Below are 25,565 nucleotides of genomic sequence, written 5' to 3' on the forward strand. Positions count from 1 at the left end.
CTTGTCGCCGTCGATGGAGGACCCACCAAAGGGAAACAACCGCACTTCGCATACAACAATCTGGTATACTCTCCCTCGGGCACTTGGCCACGGTCCATCGCAAAGCCCGGGTCTACCGGCGAGCCATAAATGGCATGATTGATAGGAGCCAACTGGGACGCCCAATAGAATTTCCTGATATTAGGCAGACAAATACCCCCGTCATACCAGGGCAACATTAATTTTGACAATGCGATACGCAGCCTCCCCTCCCACAGCAGGCTGCGCTGCAAAGATTCAATCTCGTTAAAATACGACGGAGGCACCGGATCTAAGGAATTCTGTAGAGCATACAAAAAGCGCGGGAGGGCCAACATCTTGAAGAGGACCGCGCGGCCCAACAAGGAGATCGGTAATACTTTCCACCTAGCGACATCACCTCGCAGTCTGGCCAAGGGGGGTAATAGATTCAGGCTAAAACGTACCTTGGGGTCCTTCGATATCTGGATCCCCAGATAACGAAAACTGACCAATTCCAGCTTCACCGGGCAGTTCCCTGGCACTCTGGGTGGTTCACCACTTAACACAATGAGGACCAACTTCGCCCGGTAATAGCATAGCCGGAATGTCTCCCAAAAATAGCGAGGATATCCATAAAAACTACTAGGGAACTGTGAGGGGAGGTCAGATACAACAGGATGTTGTCAGCATAGAGCGAGATCTTATCCTCCCACTCCGATGTTCAACGCAGTCCTCTAATTGAACGGTCGCATCGAACCCAGGCTGCAAGCGGCTCCAGTGCAAGGGCGAACAAAAGCAGTAAGAGAGGGCAACGCTGGCGAGTGCCCCTCCCGAGTGAAAAGTCGCGGGATCTATGATTGTTAACGACCACACGAGACAAGGGGGCTGAGTAGAGAAGGCAAACCCAGCTAATAAATTCGGGGCCAAACCCCAACTTCTCCAGGACCGCAAAGCGGTATGACCATTCCAATCGATCAAAGGCCATTGTGGCATCCAGAGACAACAACACCGCCGGTTCATGGATGCGAGATGCACCCGCCACCACCCCGTGGAGCAGACCTTCACTAGACGGGTGGCGAGCAGTTTGGCTAACACTTTAGGCTCTACATTTAACAGGGAGATCAGGCGGTACGATGAACACTCCAGACGCGGCTTACTATCCTTATAGATGAGCACAATATTAGCGATGCGTTGGTCATAAAGCAACTCGCCACGGTCTCTACTCTCAAGATACATATCTTTCAGGTGTAGGGCGAAAAGGTTGGCGTGAAGCTTAAACAGTTCAATGGGGAGACCGTTTGGGCCCGAAGCCTTGCCGGAATTAACCCTCCTGATGGCCATCGCCACCTCATCGTTCGTGAGGGCGGAGTCCAGAATTTCCCTGTGTTCAGCAGACAGAACCGGCATCGGAATATCCCGAATGATATTGGCATTTTCTCCCTCCGTGAAGTCTCCTGCCGAGGTATAAACCTCCTCAAAATAACGGGCAAATTCGTTTACTATTAACTGAGGGTCCGACGAAACCGCTGCACCTGCGATACGCAGTTCCGGCACCAACCGAGATCCCCAATCACCCTTTTCCAGCCATGCTATCAACTTCAATACCACTGATTGAGAGTGATCAGCAAACACAGACTGAGCAAAATGACACTTCTACTAAATGCCCCCCAGTGGCTAAGACAAACATAGTTCTCAGAACTGATAGAAATGGTACAGGTAAACCTACAAAGATTACAAATTCAGCAATACCTACTAACAGTGGAATGAGGGAGGGTACTTCATCCAGAACCAGAGTATTTAAGTCTGGCAGGCTAGCTCCTGTAGGAATAGAATTCGAACATTTAAAGGTGCCAGAAAACACATTTGCTGTTCTAAGAGAAGTAAGAAAGCAAACTACTAGGAAATGCTTTATCGCAAAATGGAAAAGATGCACCGAATGGTGTCTTAAAAATGGATTATTACGAAAGAACACAAAGGACGCAACAGTGCTTTGATATGTAACACTCCTCATAGAATGCAGATTGACACAGGCCTCGTTAAAGGTAGTGGCCTTCACAAGGGGTCACATGAAAATAAGTTTCTTCACTGCTTCAGTAATAAAAATATACTTATAAGGGAGAGGTAGGATTGCATCGCTATGGAAGGTACGAGCAGCCACATGAAATCTAAATGTGGTAATCACACATCTAATAAAGTTGCCTTTCGGACAATTGCACAAAGCATTGTTACAAATGCATACCCTAAAAACAGCATTTCTAGTAGTCAATACATCTGTGCACAGACACTGCAAGAACCATACTTCCAGTTTCACAAAGACAGGACACACTGTACCTCTGTTTCCCTTTATACTGGCTCTGACAGGCACTGTTTTGGGCACATGGGCAAAACCATTGTCTGGGCCCCCAGTTAACAGGCAAAATAGCCCATTGCCATCACCTATTATTCGCTGACAAGCTAGTGTTGAGGACATGACCTTTTTTTCCTAGTGAGACTTCTCGGTGATAGCACACTACCTGCACCAAATGAAGTTGCTTGTTTTGATTTTTTTCTTTTCTTTTCCAGATTTCTCGGAGTACATTTTTCACTAAGTAACACTTCTCATAGGACGTAGACACATCCCAACCATACATAAGCCCATGACTGATTCCCCACATAGTTTGGTTCTCAGATTGAGCTGCTCTTGAAACTTTTGTCCAGAAGACGACTCCATAATTAATGACTGTTCGTAATGCCATTGACGTCTTTGGGAATTGGACTCGTTTATAATGAATTTACTTTGCTGTACTGATACCAACGACTTTAATTGAACAAAACAGTAAACTGAGTTTGCCAATGTTTTGTGAGAAAGTGGCTTTATATATACTGGATCAGAATAAGGTACAGTGTGTATATAGTCCACAAACCCCGGAGGTATAACAGAGGTTAAAGTCAGGGCTGACCTTACTCTCAAAAGTGGTAGCTTGGTCGAGCAGTAAGGCAGTACCAGAGGACAGTGTAAAGCATTTGTTGTACACACTGAGTCAGCAAAATGTTTCACACACTCAAGGACTGAACTCCAGGCCATTTGTTTTTATATCAACAGATATAGTTGTTTTATTTTTAGAACCAACAGGTATAAAAATATACTTTTCTCTAGATGAGTACTCTTGGGTAATTACTTTGCAAAGAGGCAATAAACTTTGTGAACACAGTAGATACAGGGGTTGCAGTAGGCAACACAATTCTAAACACACATTGGGCTCAATGGGTTTTCATCATATAAGTACAGTTGATTACTTTGTAGATTACTTTGGTAGCTCCAGGACTGTGGGTCTTCTTCTTCTTGATCTTCTTTCTCCTTTGTTCATCGGAATCTGAGGAAGGAAGGTTCAGGGAGCCCCTAAATACTAAATTGAGGAGCGTTACAGGTAGGGCAAGGACAGGGACCAATGGGTCCCTGTCCTAGGGTGAGTACACCCCTTAGCCTGCTCCTCTCCTGGGGGAGGCGGGCAGGAGCCTAGCTGGGATTGGACAGGGCTCCCCATCTACAAGATGGCCGGAGCCCAGGGCTCGTGCTTCACCTCTCCTCCTCCACCTGAGGGGTGGGGATGGCAAGGCTGGCACACCTCCCTTCCTGACGTAGTTTTTCCCGCCAGTCTTCCCACCAGAGTGGGGGTTAGAACTGGTGGGGGCCAGGTGCTGGGTACAGCAAATGGTCTGGACAAGCTCTCAGAGGCCGCAAGCCTTTGAAGCTTCCCCCTGCCCATCCTGGGGGAGGAGACCTAGCACCTTGCCCAGGATGTGCATTGTTGTAGGCCCAGGAGAGCGGGGGCTCTCCACCCAGGGGTCCAGCAACATGCCTGCTGTGGGGCAGCCTCTCAGTCCAAACATGGATTGTGGTTAGGTTTCAGGGGGCATCTCTAAGATCCCCTCTGTGGTGCATTTCTCATTAAATTTCACACTGGAATCAGTGTGGATTTAATGTGCTGAGAAGTTTGATACCAAACTTGTCAGTCTTCAGTGTAGTCATTATGGTGCTGTGGAGTTCGTAATGTCGACCTCCCAGCACCATGTACTCTTAATGGCATCACTGCACTTACAGTGCCCAGGAATGGCCCTGGGTACTGTAGGGGCACAGGGCTCATGCATCGTGCCCTCACCACTGGCATAGGGCACCCAGCTGGAGGGGTGACTGATAAATGCCAGGGCATTGGGTTTGGGGGCATGGCACACAGGGATGTGTGCCAGGTCGACTCTTGTTTAGTTCTGTATTAGGCACCCAGCCTGCGAAGGCCGTGTGTGGGTGCCAGGGTACAGGGCCCCTAAGGGTGGCACAATAAGTGCTGCATCCCTTAGGGGTCTCCTCTGGTCACCATGCCCTGGGTACCTAGGGTACCATTTACTAGGGGCAGACTGGTGGCCAGAGATGCCAATTGGGTTTTAGTTTCAACACAGTTTTTAGGGAAGGAACACAGGCCCTGGGTACCTGGTTGGCAGGAGCTCAGTCAAAGCACATCAGCAGTTCAGAAAAAAGTGGAGGCAAGGCAAGAAAGATGGCACTTTCCCACAATGTTCCATTGACATGTTCTTGTATTGCACACACCTATATGTTTTTGTAAGAAATTGGATTATTATTTGAGATAGGTAACTACCTTGTCCGTGTGAACCCTCAAAGTCACTAAATTAACTTATGCTCATTCTCCTCTTATCTATGGCACCAGCAGACAGGGTTAACTTGGGGCAATGTGTACGTTTTTATGCAGTACCAACGCGTAATAAAGAGCAAAACAAAAAGAATTCTAAATCTAATTAGAAAGAGTAAAACGTTAAATAAAAAAAGACACAAATGACAAAAATGCAATAATGGAAATGGAGCTATGAATTTTTCAAGTTTTAGTGCCAAAAAGCACAAAGCGTCAATGTTAGTAACTGGTCGTAGTAGAGTGGGACCTAGGTGCAATTTAGAGCTCACTGTGATGGAGCACGGACCAGATAAACCTATGAGGAACCAGGTATGCTAGTCAAATATTTTTCCTTCTGATAACATTTTTTTAGGTCCGAATCCATCACAGGAGTGCAGTTGTACACAGACCTCTGGGGAGTCACATGAAGGCTCACAGAAAGGGAAGTAAATTATTTCAGGAGTAATTAACAATTTTTTCAACATCTTTATGTTTGTATTTGTATTATATTTCTATAGCACAAACCTATCTAAAAGCCAGTGCAGAGTCAAATGAAGTTTGGTATCTGGTCAAATATATTAGTTGTATGAATGCATGCATGGTGGCGCAAACCAAGGTTGCACCAGTAGCATGTTCCCGGTGCCTGGCGGGGGGTAATTCTGAAAGGTTTAATTTGCGGTTCAGGTGACTGATCTCTCGATCTTTTTAGATTCCAGCCCCGCCACCTGTGCTGGGTTCTTAATTAATGCTGCACCAATTTAATTTAACCAGTGCATGTGGATTTACCACTTCTAATGCATAGAACCTTTTTCGAAAAAAGAAGTCAAACAGCCTCCCTGTTTAACTAGAAAATGGTTAGAAATGTGTTTCTTACATCCCTAGTTGAGTGTTACTGTCAACTTGGAATTTCAAGGCTAATTCTGATATGCATTTTAGGACTATTGAGCTTCTAGACTGACTGAATTTAGGTTTGGATATACAGGTCTTCAAACAAGTAATGCCTAAGGACCCAGGTCGCTTCTGTTTTTAAAATTGTAATACCGATATATTTTATCTAAAAGAAAAAGTCTGAGGGCGTTAATCTGTGTATGGATATTCATGAAATTATATTCATGCTTGAAAATTATTTGTGTATTAAGATGTATTTCAGGCATTCCGCATGTAGAACTAATAATTTAATTATTTTTACTGACTGACTTGCTCATTTATAAAAAAAAATATCTCAAAAAGCTCTGTGTACCTGTGAAAACTGTTTGATTTGATGCTGTTTACAACCTTTAAATCTGTTCATGTCCTACTAAAGATTTGTTATGCTCAAATTATAGCTACATATAACTATGGTATAACGATAATGAAAATGGGTCATTCAAAATCAACCCCTCATTTTCTGCACCCTAGGGAACCACCAGATGTGCCGCCTCGGTCCACAAAAGCTAAGTTTGCACTGCCAGTGGGACCTCCCTGCTCGCTATCACCGGGGAGAAATCTTTGAGCATGTGGCGCTAGTGCAGGTAAGTCCACCATAATTTGACTTTGCTTCTTCTAAAGGCCAAACGCGCTTTGTAATCAAGCCCTTGGGTATTATGTGTGCAGGCAATCTGTAAAGCAACAAGTCGTGCACATTTATGTGACGCCTGCGAGCCAAAAAATTATTCTGTAATGGGTAAGCCCTCCTGTGAAATTTAATCACAACCCACCTCCCCCAGGCTAGCGATTCAATAGAAATGTTTACATTTGTTGCATTTACAAGCTGCTTATTGTCTGCTTAAGTTTTAGGCACTACACATTTGGTATGTTCCTTAATAGTTTTATAATGCTGCAAATGTAAAGACATCCAGTATAATGGGGTTGACCCAGTGACCCTCAGAACCTGGGCGTCTAAAGTATGTGCTAATGTTGGTTCTGTCGGGTAGAGAAATTTCTTGTTCGAGGCATATGAGCTGTAGATCATATGCTGTGCTGCATAGATCTCCATTAATGTGTTGGGTCCGGATGTTTGCAGTTTGGTTTTCTGCGTAGAAGTCTTTCCCGTCACGAGATAGGTGACTCCTCCTTTTGGTGATAGTACGCCAGGGCATCTACTCCATTGTTAGATAGTTTGTTTCTGCCATCGGGTACGGACGTCTACCATTGCGGTTCCACGCGTTCCTTCGGTTTCCCTTGATGTGCAAGACACCCTCAACGGTATTTTAATTAAAAAGAAGGCTCCTGTCCAACCCTCACCCTCACGCACCGGTCGGCACGAGATTCTGACGCCCCGCCCTCTGGCTCAGCACCGAAGCCTACCAAAAAGCCTTCCGGCTACGAAAAGACTCCCTCCAAATACAGTTCGGAGCCCAGACCTTCGGGGTCGAAACACAAGTCCGGCACCGACACCCACCATTTGGCCCCGAAAAATTTGTCAGATCCGAAGACCTCATCGGGTTCGACTCCAGCACCGAACATTTCAGCGCCGAACCACACAGAAGTGCATAAAACAACTATAAAGCCCTGTTTTGATGCCCCTATTGAAAAAACTTATCCGAAACAAAAGATTTTGTATATCCATTCACAGACTGGCCATATCACAACTAAAGTCACTCCAAAAAGAAGGGCTGATGCAGAAGAATAATATCGCATCCCTTTAAAGAAGAGATCTAAACAACTACCGTCCTATTACCAACATTCCCACTCTCGCCAAACTGTTAGAAAAATGCGTTCAACTACAATTGACAAAGCACATTGAGCAGTTTGATCTCCTCAACCCTCATCAATCAGGCTTCCGAGCAGGGCACGGTACGGAAACTGCCATGACCCACATAATTGACAACGCCCTGCAAATCTTAGATCAAAATGATACCTGCCTCCTCATCCTTGTTGATCTCTAATCAGCATTCGATACTGTGAAGCATGAGAACTTACTCGAGCTCCTAAGCACAAGAATGGGTCTTTCTGGGACGGTTCTTCAGTGGTTCTCCTCTTTCCTACATAACAGGCCTCAGAAATTCAAGAGCAAAAACTTGATGTCCTCTCCAGTACCTGTTTCGTTAGGGGTCCCTCAAGGATCCTGCTTATCCCCCACCTTGTTCAACTTAGTTATGGAACCCCTCACCACCCTGCTACAAGCATCCATTGTTCACTTTCACATGTACGCCGATGACACTCAACTTTTATCTCAAACTACAATCCCCCAAATCATTATCCTCCTTAACTCAACGATCAGAAACACCCAATCTTGGCTGGCCGATAACCACCTCTAGCTCAACGCTATGAAAACTGAGTTCCTTCTGATCGCACCTCCCATGAAAATTTCTACCACCCAAACCTGGCCTAAATACCTAACTGCACTCAATGTCCAACCGACCATCGTGGATTCAACAAAATCTTTAGGCATAACACTTGACGCCAATCTCAACATGCAGCAGCATATCAGCAAGGCAACTAAAGGAGCGAACTTCCAAATAAATACCTTGAGGAAACTTAAACCCTTCCTCCCAGCCAAAGACTTCTGAAATGCAGTACAAGCACTAATCATCCCCCGCATAGACTACGGCAGCATCGCCCTCTGCGGCCTCCCCTTAACTACAACTGCACCGCTAAGAGCCTCACTAAACGCGGCAGCAAGGCTCATCACTGGATCTAAAAAGCACTCACATATTTCCCCTGACTTCAAATCTTTGAACTGGCTGCCTTTTGAAGCCAGAATACATCTGAAAATTTCCTGCATGACGCACAAAGCTATACACCTGAACTCACCCGACAACCTCACTCAGAAGCTGACAATTTCCGGCGGCTCCAGAACCACCAGAAGTGCAAACAATCTTCTACTGAAGCCTCGAAGATTTCGGAAGGAAAGAACCTACAAACGCTCCTTCTCAGGAATGGCGCCTAGGATCTGGAACTCACTCCCTCCGGAAACCAGGCTCATCCCCTCCACTTCTCTTTTTAAGAAGGAAGTTAAAGCTATCCTCATGGCTAAATATATTTGAACTAGTACTTTTGATCTTTAAGACTCTGCGTCGATCTGTACTACTTGTTTGATCCCTTTGCAATGTGTTTTACTTGTATTATCGACCCTACCCGACTGTTCATGTTCCTTTTCACATGTGTCTTATTTGTATTATCGACCCTACCCTATCGTTCATGCTCCCTCTCATTTGTACTACTCGCATTGCTGACCCACCTTCCTAACTTTGCTCCCTCATGTACCCACCCTTCCTCCTACCTCCTGCCTATGTAAAGCGCTGTGTTATCTGCAAAGATCTTGTTCGCGCTATATAAAACTTTCAAAATAAATAAAATAAAATAAACTAACCCTTCCCCTCCTCCTCTACCTTCACACATTCTCCCTTTGTCACCACCTTCCCCTCAGCTTCAACCAATTTCACCTGAACATTCACCACCACATACTCCTGATAACCAGGATAGGACTGATGATCAGCCATTACAAGACCCATGGGACGATTATAACGCCAATTCTCCCATTGGCAATGATCCCAACCTGTACCCTACCAAACCCTCTCCATCAGTTGATAGTGCAGGCTACAATGAGTTACTGGGTAGAGCTACCAAATACCATGGGGTGCAGCTACATAAGGAGTCATCAGAAGAGGATTTCCTCTTTAAAAACCCTCAGTACCACACAGAAGTCATCACATACACTACCCGTGCTTAAAGGGATAGTCAGGCATGTAGATGACATTTTTAATAACCCAGTCAGAGCTCGTATTCTAACCCCTAGAGTGGACAAAAAGTACAAGCCAGTACCATCGGTCCCAATATGTATAAGGGGACAATTCCCTCTAGACTCCCTGGTTGTGTCCAATGCAAGAAAAAGAGCCAACTACCAGCCAACAGGAGAGGCTCCGCCTCCTGATAAGGAATCAAAACTTATTGACACTTCTGGGAAAAGAATAGCTTCTCAAGCATCGAATTTGTGGTGTATCTTCATCACTCAGGCCCTGTTAGCGTGATACGACTGTGCGCACTGGGATTAAATGGAACAACTGATCCAATATTTACCCCGGAACACAAATCAAAAGCAAAAGATCTGGTTCATGAAGGGCAACTTATTCATAACAATAAAAAAAGATGCTCTCTAGATGCTGCAGACACTGCTGCTGGAGCTATAAACACCAGTGTTCTTTTAAGGAGGCATACCTGGGTCCATATATCTTGTTTCAAACCTAAAATTCAAACATTCATTTTAAATACCCCATTCGATAAGGAACATCTATTTGGCCCGTGGTAGATTCTTCTCTTGAGAACATGAAGAAAAACACTGAGGTAGCCAAATCTATGGGAGGCCTTCAGTCCACACAGGGTCATGCTTCCTTTTGACGCTCCTTTTACCTAAGAGGTTCCAAGAATACCTCATCAGAAGCCACCTCCACCTCTAAGGGCAATAACCAACCCTCTTCATCAAGGGTTTATTTCAGGGGAGGTTACAGGGGTTAACATCTGTAGGGCATATGCACCTCCCCTGCCAACACAAAGCAGTGACTGGCCTCCACTTTCCCCCGACCACTCAACACCTGTCAGGGGAAGACTGTCAGATTTTCTGCCAATATATGACAGACAATTGGGTACTCCAAATTATCCGTTCTGGTTACTGTCTGGAATTTAACACGCCTCCAAATATTCCACCAAAGCCCCACAAACTATCAGCAGACCATCTATACCTCCTCAAACAAGAGGTTCAGTCTCTACTTCTACAAGGGGCTATTGAGCCTGTGCCGCACCAACATCATAGGTCGGGTCTATACTCCTTATATTTCCTAACTCCCCAAAAAGTCTGTTCTCTCAGACCAATTTTATATCTCGGAGAACTCAAGTGGTACATTCAGTTAGACCATTTTCATATGTTGACACTTCAACGTGTACTTCCTCTACTACAGAAAGGCAACTTTCTATCTACCCTAGACATCTACTTTCATATACCAGTTCACCCTGCTCATCGCAGATTCCTCAGGTTTCAACTCTATCAGTTCAGGGTACTCCAATTCGGTGTCACCACCGCCACCAGAGTCTTCACAAAGTGTCTGGCGGTAGTAGCTGCTCACCTAAGGAGACAAAGCATCCAGGTCTTCCCGTACTTAAACGACTGGCTCATCAACGCCAACACGTACTAACAATGTCTGCAGCACACTTTCAGGACAATTCGGTTACCGCATCAGCTAGGGTTCACAATCAATGTGCCAAGGTCACATCTCCAACCTACTAATACAAAGGACTACATAGGAGCCACAATGGATACTCAAAAAACGCTCACTTTTCCCAAGTCAGCCAGAATTCGAAATATTCAGGCTTTAGTTCTCCACTTTTAATCCAACCATTGGATTCCAGCTGGAACTTACATGCACCTACTGCGAATGATGTCATCCTGCTTCATGATCGTTCCCCTTGCCAGACCACACATCACTTCTAGAATGCTTAGCCAGTCAGTGGCGCCAGTCACAAGGTCTATTGACTGATTTAGTGGTGGTAAGCGGACGCACTCGTCGCTCTCTGCAGTGGTGGAACACAAAATTTATCATAAGGATGGCCTTTCATAGACCCGGTTCCACAGATAGTACTGACAGCGGACGCGTCCCTTACTGGCTGGGAAGCTCTTCTACAACAGCACTCAGTGCAAGGCTTGTGGAGCCAACAACAGAAGTTGCTCCACATCAATCACCTAGGGCTGCTTGCAATCTACCTAGCACTCCAGGCTTTTCAAACTTACCTAGAGGACAAAGCTGTCCTAATTCGTGCAGACAACATGACAGCCATGTATCACATACAAAAACAGGGGTGGACACACTCTCTCCAACTGTCCCACTAAGCCCAAGACATCTGGAGGTGCGCCATTCACCACAGACTTCATCACCTAGCGGAACGCCCTCCCAGGAGTCAACAGCCAGATTGCAGATCTCCTCAGCAGGTAGAGACCGCAAATGCATGAATGGGAACTCCACCCTCAGGTCCTCCTTACATACTTTCAACATTGGAAAGTCCCTCACATAGACCTGTTCGCCACATACCAAAACGCAAAATGCCTAAATTTCGCGTCCAGGTATCCACACTCATTGTCTAAAGGCAAAGCACTATGAATAAATTGGTCTGGGATATTTTCCTACAGTGTTCCGCCTCTCCTACTCATTCCATTAGTGGTTCGGAAACTCAACCAAAACATCCCTGACACTAATCCTCACATTGGCACATCAACCTTTGTTCACAACCCTATTGGAACTCTCACTAGTTCCTCATCAGACACTACATCTTACACCCAATCTTCTCGCCCAAAGCCATGGAGACCTAAGACATCCAGACCCCAGTCAACTCAATCTGGCGATCTGGCTCCTGAAGTCTTAGAGTTTGGCTATCTTAATCTACCGCCAGACAGCATGAATATTATCAAAAAGGCTAGACATCTTACCAGAGCCAGCTTTGCAGCAAAGTGGAAGTTTTCTGATATACTGTAATAACAACCATATCAACCCGTTTGATGCTTCTGTACAAAACATTATATGTTATTTGTTACATCTACAACGTTCCAATTTAGCGTATACTTCCCTATGCTTACTTCTAGCGGCAATAGCTGCATACCTCCAGAAGAGACAACATCCATCTCTTTTTAGAGTGCCTGTTATAAAAGCCTTTATGAAGGGACTCCAAAGAGTAATTCCCCCGAGACGTCCACCTGCTCCAAAATGGAATCTCAATATTGTTCTCACCAGAGTAATGGGTCCACCTTTTTAGCCATTGCACAAATGTGAACTGCAATTTCTCACTTGGAAAGCTGCTTTCCTTGTTGCCATCACATCACTCATAAGAGTGGGTGAGCTTCAGGCATTAACTATAGAAGAACCCTTTTTACAAATGCACTAAAAGAAAGTGGTTCTTCGGACTAATACTAAGTTCCTCTCTAAAGTAATTTCTGTTTTTCATATGTATCAATCTGTTGAGTTACCTGTGTTCTTCCCTCAACCAGATTCAGTGGCAGAATGTGCTCTACACACATTAGATGTGAAAAGAGCATTGCTTTATTACATAGAAAGGACAAAAACCTTCGGTAACACAAATCAACTTTTGTATGATTTTGCTCCACCACACAAAGGTCATCCCATATCAAAATCAGGTATTTTAAGGTGGATAGTCAAGTGCATTCAAATATGCGATGCAAAACTAATGATAACAGTTCCCCCTAGAGCGCACTTTACATGCAAACTGGGGGCTTCTTTGGCATTCTTAGGAAATATACACATAGACATATGCAAAGCTGCAACATGGTCTACATCTCACACATTCACAAAACACTTGTGTAGATGTGTTAACAACACTACAAGCTAGAGTGGGCCATGCAGTTTTACGTTCACTATTTCAGACCACTGCTACAGATACAGGTTAGTCACCTAGTAGGGAGATAACTGCTATATAGTCTATGCACAGCATATGATTTACAGCTCATATGCCTTGAACGAAAAATGCTACTTGCCCAGTATGCATCTGTTCTTAGCATATAGAGCTGTAGAGTCATATGCACTCACCCGCCTCCCCGGGTACCTATACCTGTTGCTGTAGCATCTTACGTAGATACATGCATTCATGGACATCTCCTTCTATTACTCTAACTAACTCCATTATCACCCTGCGCGGGAAAACAATCTAACAATGAGTCGATGCCCATGCGTACTATCACCGAAAGGAGGAGTCACCTGCCGCATGACTGGAAAGACTTCGTCAAAGAAAAACAAAGTGCAAACATATGGACCCAACACTAGATGGCGATCTATGCACAGCATACGGCTCTACAGCTCTATATGCCAAGAACAGATGCATACGGGGTAAGTAGCATTTTCCTAATGTTGCATCAATATTTTTGCATGGAGAAAAAAGAAAACACCCACTCTGATTCAATCAAAAAGCAGTATATTGCCAGCACTCGTATTTTTCTTTTTACAATATTTCAGTTTTCTTGTTAAAACATAGTATGGCTGTCACAGGCAAACAAACGTTATTGAAAAGCAACTTAGGAATAACTTATAAGTGATTAGGTGAGATAGAGGTGACAAGGTGCTGTAGGTGAATTAACTATATACAGTGCTGTATAAAAGAGATCTAAAATATTCATTTCAATTGACATCCGTCCCTAAACACATGTATCCCCAATCTGTCCTATGCTTAATCTGCTTTTCACGTGGAGTGGATAGGGTAGGGTATGCATTGTATAGGTACGTCGATATTTCGACCCAGACAAGTGCATGGGTGAAGGAGTCAGAGCGGGTTTTCAGGACACAGGGGGACAGCCAGTGTGAATAGTATCCGTGGAATTCTTCAAGGTTTACATCTTCAAGGTATAATCCACCAAAGGTTGGATTCTTAGCGATGATGGCAATGAGTCACACCAAAGGCCTGTGAATGCATGCGTCAAAAGCTCAGTCAGGGCAACGGTGTGAATGGGAAGACCGCATTAAGAAGCATAAAAGAAAATATAAATGGTTTCTAGACTCAAAGCCCTGATGTTGATGACATCCTTCAGCTTTCATTCAACCTCTTGAAGGTCCAGTGATGATCAAAAAGCAACTTAACTTTTGGAGGAGAGTTGTAATCTATGGTTTTCTTCATGCCATCTTGTCTGCGAGCATGAGGCTGAACAAATCGTTGTAATTTTGATCTTTTATATTCTCTGTGTGGTAAAGAAGAGGAAGTTAATTCTTTTTCTTTTTATTCAGTCTGGTAGGTCTCTAGAAAGGTGTCTAAAAATGAATGAGGTTTTCTGCTTTGTTCAGGGCAGAAGACATTATACTAATTAACTGCTTCCACTTTTGTCTTTATTCTGAACTATTCTGTTCTGACCTGTCATCCCCTTTTCCCAATCAGTGTTTTAGTGTTGGAATGGTTTGGTCTTGAATGAGTGACGAGCTTTTGTTATTACACCAGTGACAGTCATAGAAGGAGATTGGCTCAGCAAGGGTCATGACTGCTCCTGGCAGGGTGGTGTACATGGCTTATTCTTGGATTTAACATGCAGTAAACTGGATCAGCAGTACGTGGTCTGGCTGCACCTTAGTAGATTTACTGTTAAAGGAGTGCTACAAAGACTTGTTTTGTAGCAGGTCTATCCCTCTGATATCTTTGTGTAGCATATATATTTAAAAGGTTTGAGCTCTTCATCTCGCATATAGCATAATGTGGACTTTCAGGTAACAAAAACTACGGTATACATGGGACGGACTAAGGTTTGTCAATTCTTTTGCAAATCCACGTGATGTGATCCTGTGACTATAAAAAACATAGACTGAAGTTGAAGAGAAAAGTCACAAAAATAAATAAGGCTTGATGATGTTGGTACTACTGTGCCCTTTTCTCACAAAAGTGAGTACACCATGAAGACTTGCAGAAGCTGTTAGTGAGTGAAACTGTTGGCTGTTGTTCTATTGATAGTTTGAAGAGCATGCCAAGACTGTGTGACCTTGTGTTGCCCAGTAATGCATTTTTTACCTTTTGTGTTTGCATTCAGTTTGATGAAGAAGTATCCGCCTCCATGATGATGCCGGAGAATCTGAAGCTTCCCTTGAACCAGAGCAACCTCCAACAGCCTGAGTCATCTCCTCTTGTCTCACGCTCTGTCCTAAGGCTGTGGGGCCAGGAATCGAGTACTTTCAGAGTAAGTCATTCTTGCTCGTAGCTATTGTCTTGCCTCACATCCTGGGCTACCAAGAATGTTAACCATTCAATATAAATTTCACCTGGAAACTTTGCATCTTCCTGTAGGCATGTGCTATTTATCTCACAGGAATCATAGCCAGTCCATTAACCTGCTTGGAAAAAACAAAATTGTAGCAAACCTGAAGCTGACACAGAGGTGTTGAAGAAAGCAGAACCTTTTCTGATAAGACCGCAATAGACATAGGCACTACATTTTCTAGTTGGATCCTATCACATAACTGCACTGAGAAATTTGAGAGGTGGGGTGTTGTTTCTGCCTGGGAAGTTGCTAGCACAATTTTTGTTCATATCTCAATTTTACCACACTATCTAAACTACCTGTGAGAAAGTGCTTCTTTTAGCATGGTTAGCCGCCACCTTTTGCCAGGTTTTGATGTGGTTTCACTTGTAGTGCACAGGGTTTCTGCCAACCAGGTCCCCTGTGCCACTGTACTTCTACCTCCTATAAGTCCCTAGTAAATGGTACCCTGAGAACCTTGGGCATGGGAAATGAAGAGGGTCCCCTGGATGCCCTCTCACTGACACCATGCCACTGAACTTGCAGCTTGCATGCTCCTGTGAGGGAGAAAACAACAAAGTTGATACGGCCCCCTGCCTGGGTCCCATGCCAAACCATCACTGCCTGAAGGCATAGGTAAGTCACCCCTCTAGCCAGCCTCACAGCCCTAAGGAAGGATGCACTATACCACAGGTGAGGTCATCTCTGCAGGGGCAGATATGCCCCTAAAATATCGGGGTCCATTCCTTAATATTGTGAGTACCAGTGAAGCCATAGAGAGTATATGTGCTGGAAACTAGACAACTTTAGTTGCACAACACCATGATGGCTGAACATAGGAGTGTTTGGTACCAAACTACTCCTTTTAATACATCTCCACTGATGCAAGTGTGGGATTAATTGTACCAAGTACCCAGAGGGCACATCAGAGGTGCCCTCAAAAAACGTACCCACCCTGGGGTGGTCTCTGACCAGCTGTAGGCAGCCAGCCACCACCAGACCGGTTTCTAGACCCCTGGGTGGAGAGCCCCTGCTCTCTGGCACCCGAAACAATGCATATCCTGGACAGTGGTGTCTGACTTCTTCCTCCAGTATTGGTCAACGCTTCAAGAGAGGAGCTTGAATGGCCTGCTGCCTTTGTAAAGCGACCCCAAGCCTCTGTTGCTGGTAGCAGATGCCAGCTCCGGTTTATACCCCTACTTTGGGGGAGAAAACCAGCGGGAAAACATAAGGCGAATAGGAGGTGTACCCACCTCTGCTAACTCCACCCTTAAGGTGGGGAAGGTGAGGTAAAGCTGATTATACAGTCCCGCTATCCTGAAGATTGGGAGACCCCTCCTTTCATGGCTTGATTTATGCCCCCCTCCCACAGGAGGGTGGCATAATAGAGGGTGTAGTCCCCCTGGAAAGGTGCCCATTGTCCCTAACTGCTACTCCCCTAAAACGCCCCTAGACCTGGAAACTATTTCTGCGACGACTTACGAAGAAAGAAGATACCCTGTAGTAGAAGCCAGAAGACAACTGCCTTGGCCCCAGCCCTACTGGTCTGTCTGCAACTTCAGTGAACCTGTTACCAGTCTTGCAGCCAGTGACCTCGTAACCCCTGGGAGGACTGCTGGCTTCAAAAAGACTCCAATCTTCTGTGGACAGCGGACCTGTCCAGAAGAAGCCAACAGCAAAGACTAAAGATCCAGGCGGATCTGCAACTCGCCCCTTGCCCGAGTCTGAGTAGCCCAACTGCCCAGTAAAGTCTCCCTAGCGACCAGGACTCCAAAACGGGTGTTGGCCGACCTCTCTTGACCCCATGAAGGGGCCTGCAGAGTGAATCAGTAGAGTCTCCCCCACCCCTGCCGTGGCCGACGCAGTAAGGTGTTTGATGTCATAAAGGCACCCCTGCACCCGCAGACCCAGGCTTTGGTGAGCTCGACCAGCGGTGACCCTGTGAACCTCAATTTTCCTGTGCTGTAGCTGGTGTTCTGCTTGGACCCTCTGGTTCAATGCCTGAAGCTTGTTTCCAAAAAGAAGAAACTCCATAGGATTCCATTGGACGCCGACGCTGTGTGAGTACCCTGCACCCAGCCGCCCGTGTGCCACTGATTATGTATGTTTACGGTCTGCTTTCTGTCCTCCCCCCTTGCTGGTCCTAACAACCAAAGCTTGGCCCTGCAACAGTTTCACTCTCCTACAAGCAGCGTGGCCCCCAGGACCCCCAGCCTCCATTGAAACGCACTGGGCAGAACTTTGAGTTTGACCTCTGCAACCTGCCACCCTTATTCCGCTTGTGGTACAGTACTGGCAATTACCTACTCCTTGCCTACTGCTGACCTTTGGTCCTGGAAATTGGAACTGTAAGTTGAGTACTTACCTGACTACCAGCAAAACTGTTTTCCGCATAGGATGACCATTAATTTTCAATTTTCAAAGTGAAAAGAATTTTTAATTAAAAATGTACTTACCTTATTACCAAGGTCTTGGTCTTCTAATAAAGTAGAAACAAAGTATATTTTCTAAAATTAGTCTGGATCTTTTTCTTGAGTCGTGTTTCCATTATTATTAACTGTTTTGCAATAAATGTCTTACACTTCTCTGTGGTTAGGTATTATTTATTTTTAAATAATTTTGATTGATTTTCAACAATGTGTACAAGTATGTTATATCAATGATGATATGTACATTTTTTTTTGTCAAAGCAGGTTTTATTAAATGTTTGAGCAACAGAAAGAAAAAGATCATGCGACAGTCCCGCACAACATCCCACACAGGGGGCAGCTAAGTAAGGCATGCAATACTCGACACTCAGTCCAAGCGAGGCAGCAGGTACCTAGGCCGTAAGAAGGCCGAGGCCAACAGAGTGCTTGGAAGCAATACGGGGGCTAGGTCTCTGCCAGGTGAACAACCGGAGCTCGGTCATCAGTGACAAAGCAGGCGCAATTGTCAATGGATTCGGTGAGCCCGCAGTCCGCGGTAGTGGTATGCCGTCACATCCACCTGTCAGGTTGTCGCAAGAACAAAACCCAAAGAACCCCCCCAACCCCCCTAACCTCCCCCCTCACCTCGTGGTGATAGCTATGGTCGTACAGAAGCATTCATTCGAGGAATTGACATTCACACTTGGAATAGATGGAGAGATCGCACACTAGGTGGACAAACTGCAGAAGGAAGACTCTTGGATAGAAAGCGGACCAGAGGGCCCCAATGAAATGTGAAGTTCTTAAAATCATCCCTGAAGATATCAGCCATCCTCTCCATACTCAACAATTTCCACAGCCTGGCATGCCACAACGAAACCGCAGGGGCCTCCTTCTTTTTCCAGGCCGAGGCCAGAGTGAGCTTGGCCGCCCCCACACACAACCACAGTATCTTTTTGTCTGCTTTGGTCTGGAGAGTGAGATTCGGATCGCGAAGGCCCAACAGAACATGAGCCATCGAGTCCAAGATCGGGTACCCTAACATCTCCTTAATATGGGACAGGATCTCGTTCCAGTAGGGACGGATAACAGGGCAGTCCCACCAGATGGGACGAAAGTCACCCAATAGGCCGCATCCTCTCCAACACCTATCGGAGGAACCAGGAAATATCTGTCGTAATTTAGCCGGGTAAAGGTACCAGTCCATCATTGTTTTGAGGTGAGCTCCACTGAATGGTTGTGTTTAGCTATGTCAACCCAGAGTCGGGACCACTCCTCATTGGGAATCTCCCTATCTAGCAACTCCTCCCACATACCCATGTAGTGGTGCCGGGGGGCCCTGGTCGTTGCAAGCAGTAGGCTATAGATGAACGAAATAACACCCTGCATGGAAGATGTTCTAGGGAGGAAGGCCTCACAGGAAGTTAGCGGCCTAGTAGCCGTGTCTCTAACCGTAGGAGTGAGCGCCCAATGGAGGAGCTAGGCATGGCGGTATCGTTCAGCCGGCTGAACGCCGTAATCTCGCATGCAATTATGAAAAGTAAGTGGCTCCGAACCATGGAACAAATGCGTGAGTGCTAGGCAGCCCCCCTCCCTTCAAGCGTCAAAGGGACCCTCAAGCGTCGCTGGCGGGAAGGCAGGATTAAAGTATATTGGCGTGTAGGGGGAAGGGAACGACGTCCAGCATTTGTCATGAGAGACAGAGTCCCAAACCTTCAGGGTAGTGCTATTGGGGGTACTAATGTAAGCGTTCTTGGGTCTATTGCTTTTAGGCTTCCAGACTAAGTCCCAGATCGATCTACCGGCCCCACTGCGGTCCATGTGGAGCCAATGTTTCTCGGACATAGGTTGAGTCCATTCCACTAATACCCGAAGTTGTGCCGCCTTGTAGTACAACTGCATATCTGGTAGACCTACCCCTCCCTCCCTTCTCGGGCGTCGCAACGTAGCAAAGGCGAATCTCGCCCGCCCTCCCTGCCAGATGAAGCGTAACATCAATGTTTTGACGCGCCTAAAGAAATCCCCGTCAAATACAATGGCGAGTGCCTGGAAGAGGTATAGAAGATTGGGAAGGAGAGACATTTGAACCGCATGGATTCTCCCCAACCAAGATATAAACATTGGTTTCCAGCGGGCCAGGTCAGTCTGGATTTTCGTCAGTAACGGGGGAAAGTTAGCAGAGTAAAGCCGCTCGAGCGTAGGCGTTAAATGAATGCCCAGGTATTGTATGGAGGAGCGGGACCAGAGCAGGGGCGTGAGCAGCTGGAGGTGAGCCACCTCGGCTGGAGGGAGCGTAAGGTTAAGGACGTACGATTTGTCATAGTTGACCCTGAAGCCCGCCACCATTTTAAAGCTCGACAGGGCCTCCTGGACATGCGGGAGGGAAAGCGCGGGATCTGAAAGAGAGAGAAGGACGTGGTCGGCAAACAGGGTGATCTTATGCTGCTCCCCTGTGAAGGGGATTCCTCGAATATTCGGGTCCTCGCGCATTGCGAGAGCCAGCGGCTCAATACTCAGAGCAAAAAGGAGGGGGGAAAGGGGCAACCCTGTCTAGTACCACGGGTATGTGAAAAGAAAGCAGAGAGGTAACCGTTGACCGTCACTCTAGACCGGGGGTCGCTATAGTTCGCTCTAAGCATCAGCAGGAATTTAGCTGAGAAGCCAAACGCCGACAGGGTCTGAAACAGGAACCCCCAGTCCACCCGATCAAAGGCCTTCTCGGCAACGAGGCCCACCAGGACCGCCGGGATTTTAAACTTGTTGGCCTTCTCAATCAGGTGGATCACCCTTCTGGTGTTGTCGTGGGTCTGGCGTCCCTTAATAAAGCCAGATTGGTCAGGGTGAATGAGGGCCGGCATCAAGTCGCTGAGCCTCTGTGCAATGATGGAGGAGTAGAGCTTAGCACCCAGGTTAAGGAGGGCTATCGGTCTGTATGAAGAGCATTTCGACGGGTCTTTCCCCGGTTTGGGAATGACCGATATGATAGCTTCAGCCATTGAGCCAGCTATGCTACATAGAAACGACATGCTGGAGTTACAATTATAGCCCACATTTGTAAAATAGCGCATATACGTTTCTACAGATAGCCATTTCTCTTCTCCTTTTATATAAGTGTGGTGTTACACACACACACATTTATTCTCGTCATCAATACCTTATTAAGACTCCGTACGCCTATTAATACATTTTCTTTATCACTATGGACTGTGAGAGAACTATCACTTTTCTCGCCGAGCCCCCTTTCCAAGATGGCGGCTACAAACCAGCCGACGTTTTCTATCTCTAAGGATTTCTATTTAGTAATGCCTCCCTCCCGGTCATGTGTCCGTTCATGATAGACGGCCACCGGGAACCTGAAGAGGAGGGATACCAGAATCTAAGTAAGCGATGCTATTCTATCCTAGCTTATAAATCCTAAAGAACGCACACATAACGCAAGTTACAATAGTCTAATGCGTGCGTGTTATTGCTAATCTCCTCAGCACGCCGTTTTTCTTTGAAACCTACACGTTTCTGGATGTTCACTGTTCGACGGATCCCCTCCCGGTCACCGCCTGAAAGACACACGCTTTCAGGTAATGGTCTATACAGTATCCTGTTATCTTTTCCGCCTTTTGTACCAAGACTTTCGGGGTGTTTCAAACTAGCAAATGCCACCTTTAACCCAATAAGGCGGGCCCTTACTCTGTCCCGCTTTGTCGTTTTCCATAGAGCCAACACTCGGAACACCTCGTTACCCTGTTCACAGCGGAATATAGCTGAGCTAACCAATTACGACCCTACCACTTGAAACACACCCGTTTCCAGACAGAGAATGTATGTATCAGCAACTGTTTTTATTCTGACACACTGTGATTTTCACTGGACACACTGTATGTGTGACTTAGCATGACGCGATGGAGTTTATCTCTAACCTTATAATCCTGGCACCTGTAATTTATTTCTTTTAACATAGTGCTCAGTGTGTAGACTCTTACACACCGGCTAAGGCGGAACGTAATGGTCACAACAGAGCGTGACTATTTATTTATTTATTTATTTATTATGCAACTTATAACGCGCAGACTAAACCCGAAGGTATCAAGCTGGACACTCCAACCTCACTCTCTTAATTGAGCTGTAAATACTCTTGGGTAAGGATACTGCCTACGCACTTTCCTTCCCATCGTTTGAGCGTCATCTAGGGATAATCCCCTAGGTTTACGTTACCATTCCTTCCCGATCTCATGCCCCCCTGATGTCTTACACAGATACTTTTTCTCATTTCCAGCTTCTATCTAAACCACCTACACGGATTGTTAACGTTAGCTCCAGACTTCACTCGACCCATTCCTGGTGTTGAGTCTAAAGGTAACTACCTGCTTGTTTGGAGAGAGCACCTTAATCTTACCAGTGCACTTCCGTGAGTATATATATTACCAATCAGGCCCACACTACCCTGTTTGAACTTGTCACCCACTATTCTTATATCAACCATTGTAGTACGCTCTCACTTTGTCTATCTGACACCTGTCACCCTCACAATGTAGGACCACCGTGAGCTCACTTCAACCTTCGCACTTGTCAGACGTTAGACCTACCTCACACCTCACACTACCACTCAAGGTCAACCACTCACTTCCTTGAGGTGGTTCACTCCCAACATCTCGGGCGTCATCACCCTTCACATTCACTATGTGCAACTGTGCATGCACACCACTACTGCATGTGTGTTACACATCTGTCACCATATGCAGTACATCTTGCAATGATATGACAAATTACTGATTATATGTACACTTTCTCTTGTACCACCAGCCCTGAAGAGTCGTGTTGACTCTACGGCACACGACGAAACACGTGTCGGCATTTTGTGAGACTGTAATAGTCTGGATGCAATAAACCATCTCCCTGCTGGGACAAGAATACACACTGAAGAATCTGCTTCTGTATATTTTTCCATACCTCACACTGTTTTGTAACTTTGTAATACCTTGATGTAGTTGCGAGAGCACAGTTGTTTAATTGAGCCAGAAGTTATCCCCTCTTCCGCCATGGTGTTAAACAGGCGGACCAAAAAGTCACTGAGATCAGCTGCAAAGGTTTTATAAAAAAACGCTGTATACCCATCCGCTCCCGGAGCCTTATGCGGTTTCAGGGCCTTGATGGTATCCAGCACCTCCTCCCTGGTGAACGGGGCAGTGAGGAGCTCGTTCCATGCCGCCGACACCTGGGGGAGGGGGAGCGCACTCGGGTAGTTCCTTTGTGCGTCACCATCCAGGGACTCTCCTTTATAGAGATCCGCATAAAAGTCCCCAAAGAGGGCAGCCTTGGACCCATCCTGGTGGATCAAAGTTCCCGCCTCGTCCCGGATGCCCCCGATATATTCCCTCTTTCGCTTATCACGAAGTTGCCGGGCCAGGTGTTTCCCAACCTTGTTCCCTTGCGAGTAGGAGAGACGTTGTAGTTTCAGTAACGTATACTCTGCTCTATTATTGAGTGGGCCCGTAGTTTCCCCCTGATGGCTGTAAGGTGTCGCAGTGTTTACCTGGTGGGATTCCGTTTGTATTCTTGTTCAAGTGTATGGAGCTCTCCCTCTAAATCCTCCCTGTCCTTCCTGCGCAGCCGGTTGAGGGCAGCATTAAGGGCTAAGCAGGTGCCGCGGATAGACGCCTTAAAGGCGTCCCAGGTGGTAAAGACGGAAGTGTCCCCTGTGTCATTAAGGTCGAAATATTCGCGAACCGCCTTCCGTAATTCCTTACAAGAGGGTACATCCCGGATTAGGGGGGCCGGGAAGTACCATTTGCTTCGTGTATTATCATAATCTTCCCAGGACAGGCAGATAGCGAGCAAGCTATGATCAGAGACCGATAGAGGAAATATCTTAGCGTCTTGTAGGGATCCCTGTAAAGATTGACTAAGGAAAATATGGTCTAGGCGGGAGTATGAGCGATGAACGTGGGAAAAAAAGGTGTAATCCCTAGATTGTGGGTAAAGAAAGCGCCACCCGTCTATAAGCCCAATGTCTTCTATCGTCTGTTGCGTCTCAGCAGAGAACAGGCCCGCCTGGGATCTCTGATGGTGAGAGCAATCGAGATCCCTGTGCCATACCAGGTTAAAGTCTCCCATCACCATCCAAGGGCCCTCGACAAAGTCCATTACAGTACGTAGGAGCCCCTGAATAAACCCGTTTTGGCCCGCGTTGGGGGCATAGAGGACCAGGAATGTACAACGTCGACCACACAGCACACCTTTGACTGCAAGCCATCGTCCCTCCTTATCGGTACTAACTCCCAGGAGCTGGAAATGCAGGACCGAGCGGAACATAAGTGCCACCCCTCTGTGTTTAGTGGTCGCTGAGGTATATAAATAAGGGGATACTGTTTGTGTTTGAGGCGGGACTCGTCCACCCTGGACAGGTGAGTCTCCTGAAGGCCCACCACATCCAACTGATGATCAGTGATATATTTCCAGACCTTCTGGCATTTCTGGGGGGAGTTCAAACCTTTCACATTTCATGTTCCAAAAGTAAGCAGCATCATGGAGCATATAACCTACCTTGCTCAACACGTGGGTTCACGCCAGTGTACTCATACCCCTCTCGACCGAACCAGCCCAACACATTCCCCAACTCCCCAGCAGTACAGGTCACCCAGATCAGTGCACTCCCCGAGCCGTCACCCCATCCGTCATAAGCACCCACCATCACCAGCTCCCTCCCAGACCCCCCAGCTCTCTCCACCCCACGCACAGCAACCAGCAAGCCTCCCCGCGGACCCACCCCAGCTACCACCACTACCCTCCCATCCCCACCCTCCCGATCCCCCCCACAACCCCCTCCCCCACCCACCCCAACCCCCCAGAAAAGTCAAAGAACAAACAGAAATGAACAGAAGGACAGATAGTCCCATGAAGAGGGAGACTGTGGGAGCCCTCAGAGAACGGGGGTAGTGGCAACAGTCAGTGACCCCCCAGTTCTCCGGACCGGGGTGTCTTCCCAGAAAGTACATTATCACCCACGGGACCTGAAGGGGAGGTGTCCCTCCGACGCCAACCAATCTTCTTCCCTAGGTTCAGGCCGCCGATGAGCTATCCCGCGAGGGCGCCACCGTCACCGTGGCCACAGAGGCAACCGCCGCACCTCTCTCATGCAGGCTAACAGCGAGATCAGGTCTCCCCGGTGCAGCAGACCACCCCACTCTCTGCCAGGATGGGGAATGCCGTCTCCGTTGCCACGGGGAGCTCCCACCTCTCGGGGAAGGAGCAGTGTCGTCAAGGCCCAGGAGGTCCTTGGCTGCCTGTAAGGATCCGAGTTGAACCAGCCTGTTTTGCCATCTGAAAATAAGGCGAAAGGGATGACCCAGGAGTATGCTACATTTTCATCGCATAGGAAGGTCGTCACTGGTCGAAATTCACGTCACTTCTGAAGCGTCAAGGGCACCAGGTCCTGGACCAGCTGGGGGCGATGGTCCCGAAATTGCAATGAAGTAATCCCCGGAGCTTTACGAAGTATACGTTCCTTCAGTTGGAAGTCGTGGACGCAGACCAGGAAGTCCGGGGGTGGAGCCCCCGCACCCCTCGGCAGACCAACCCTATGGACTCTGTCCATTCTGATTTCTCGGAGGCCATCCTCTCCCAGGATCTGTAGAAAGAGGGCCTCGACATAGCCCTGCAGGTCTCCTGCTTCCCCGTTCCAGGGCATGGCCCGGATGCAGATGTTATTCCGGTGGACCTGTTCTCTAAGCCTTCCGCGTGAGCCTGGAGGTCCAAATTTTGCTCTGTGAGTCTGAGCACTTCCTGCTGGAGTTGATGGTCATCGCCTGCCAGACC

General features: G+C 46.8%; 1 protein-coding gene across 1 annotated transcript in view; it reads left to right on the forward strand.

The window, feature by feature from the left end:
- The window catches only part of TTC17 (tetratricopeptide repeat domain 17), a 575,315-nt gene that overhangs the window by 206,234 nt on the left and 343,516 nt on the right, over positions 1-25,565 (forward strand). Inside the window, exons 10-11 of the mRNA XM_086959610.1 lie at positions 6,060-6,172; positions 15,142-15,288. Coding sequence (XP_086815736.1) covers positions 6,060-6,172; positions 15,142-15,288 — 260 coding nt within the window. The remainder of the gene's footprint in view (positions 1-6,059; positions 6,173-15,141; positions 15,289-25,565) is intronic.

This window comes from Lissotriton vulgaris, chromosome 2_2, assembly GCF_964263255.1.
Source record: "Lissotriton vulgaris chromosome 2_2, aLisVul1.2, whole genome shotgun sequence".
NCBI classification, from domain to species: domain Eukaryota; kingdom Metazoa; phylum Chordata; class Amphibia; order Caudata; family Salamandridae; genus Lissotriton; species Lissotriton vulgaris.